The 2235-nt window shown below is 44.3% G+C and overlaps 1 protein-coding gene across 1 annotated transcript; it reads right to left on the bottom strand.

Moving 5' to 3' along the window:
• Positions 1 to 507: 507 nt before the first annotated feature.
• On the bottom strand, positions 508 to 1790 carry CtsB (Cathepsin B). The gene has a single exon (XM_028171259.2). It carries the CDS (start codon positions 1624 to 1626, stop codon positions 613 to 615), a length of 1014 nt encoding a protein of 337 aa, XP_028027060.2. The 5' UTR covers positions 1627 to 1790; the 3' UTR covers positions 508 to 612.
• Between the last annotated feature and the right edge of the window lie 445 nt (positions 1791 to 2235).

Raw genomic sequence — 2235 nt, 5'->3', positions numbered from 1 at the left:
TTTATTGCTTAGTTGGGTGGACGAGCTCACAGCCCACCTGGTGTTAAGTGGTTACTGGAGCCCATAGATATCTACAATGTAAATGCGCCACCCACCTTGATCTAAGATCAGTTGATCATTGACCAGTTCTAAGATCTCAGTATAGTTACAACGGGTGCCCTACCCTTCAGATCGAAACGCATTACTGCTTCACGGCAGAAACAGGCAGGGCGGTGGTACCTACCCGCGCGGACTCACAAGAGGTCCTACCACCAGTAAGGGGTGAGCTCACCACCGGGTGAGTTCACAGCTCACCCGGTGTTCTGTAGTTCCTGGAGCCCATTGACATCGATAATGTAAATGCCACCACCCACCTTGACACATGAGCTCTAAGTCTCAATTCTATAGTATAACAGCTGTCCCACCATTGGCGATAAGTGGTGGTCACCTTTCGATCGGGAACACATTCTTAGGCGTGTACAATCATACTTATCGGGTAAACTTTTTTTAAATAGACAAAATACGGTATTACGATCAAAGTTTTTATTGAGTTATAAATGTACATTTTATTATTAATCCACCATTTAAGGTACGTAAAATGATTATTATAAAAATATTGATTTTAACTATTACCTAGTGTTCATCTAAGAACGGTTCACCCGTAACAATGGAGCTCTCTATACCGCAGTGATCCTCGCCGCGCAAAATTTTAAAGAAGCCATTGTCTCCCCAATCTGAGTTCCACGAGTTTGCAATAAGCCAATATTTGTTATTATTTTCGACACCCCAGCCTAATATCTTGACGGCGTGCCCGCCGAGAGCGTCCCCTTGTGTGTGTTTGTATACACCACTCTTGTACGACAGCAAATCTGAATATACTGTGAAAGCACCTTCGACGGGACCATTCTTGAACAATTCCGCGCGGATGTGGTCTTCGTCTCCGGACACAGTATATACATGTTTTCCGTATTGTTTGTCTTGTTTGTAATTAACGTCGTATCCAGATTCGCATTTTTTTGTGCATTTTGGAGTCTTCGTGTCGCCGCTACAGGGCATCCTGTTGCCGGGTACGTGATGTTCACACGGAGGGATCTCGTAAGGTCTGCAACCTTGACTGGAATTGTAACTACCTCCCGATACTAGACCGAAGTGCTTCCAATATTCCCAAGCTAGTCTCGGCATTCCTCCGCTGCATCCCAGTCCACAAATAGGGCAGCAACTAAGCAAATCCTCGGCAGAAAAATGAAAATGTTTAGTTCCGTTAGAATAGGTACATACTCTGTCTGTCATAGCTTCGACGGCACCGAAAGCCCAACAACTGCCACAAGACCCTTGATCTCTGACTTCATTCAACGTTGGACAGTCAGGCCATTTGTCTCTGGGATCGAAGTTTTCCGGCAGACTGGCGATTAAATCGATTTGATGAGTTTTTATTGGCAGGGTCGCAAAATGTTCGTCCTGTATAACTCCCATTATTTTCTTAAGATGCGCGAACGATGTGTCGCGCGGAAAATTACGTCCCGCCTTCCAACTATTTTGCTTTAGGTTAATCGTGTTGATGAATTCATCGGAGAGTGGATGCGGTAAGTCTTTGGCCGCTGCAAGAACGCACACCAGCGTAACATACGCCGCACGCGAAACAAACATTTTTTTTGTTTTTCTGTTATAACAGACTTTTTTACGAATGGACGGGTAAATCTAACGAATGTACCGCGACGACTGAGCTCGAAGCCGTGGCCGCTTGTGGTTCTTGATATCTGGTGTTCGCACGCCGTGTAATTGCGTCGGTTCACGCGATACTGAGGCCAGGCAGCGCTTGACCGCTTTTATTGGGAGGGTTAACATTACTTATGTACGTACATCGTGTTCCCGATAAAACAAACAAAGATTATAGTCAAACGCTTGACAATGATTAGCAAATATTTGTTTTGTATCGCAGCGAAATTGCTTCAAATTAATTCGATTGGGCCCGGAGTCCCAAAATAGCTAAATAACTAGTAAGCTGTGGTAAACATGATTAATAGTGATGAGAATAATAATTATCGAAGTAACTTTGTGTTACGGTTTTAGTTTAAGACATAAGTTAAATTAAAATCAGAACTGCGTTTTTTTTTATTGTCCTTGTAGGCAGACGAGCATACGGCCCACCTGATGGTGAGTGGTTACCGTCGCCCATGGACTTCAGCAATGCCAGGGGCAGAGCCAAGCTGCTGCCTACCGAAAGTAGGTGTGTGTAGGTATATACTAAACATGTTT

The sequence above is a fragment of the Bombyx mandarina genome, chromosome 17, assembly GCF_030267445.1.
Source record: "Bombyx mandarina strain Sakado chromosome 17, ASM3026744v2".
Classification (NCBI taxonomy): domain Eukaryota; kingdom Metazoa; phylum Arthropoda; class Insecta; order Lepidoptera; family Bombycidae; genus Bombyx; species Bombyx mandarina.
This window is presented reverse-complemented; position numbering and strand designations above follow the sequence as displayed.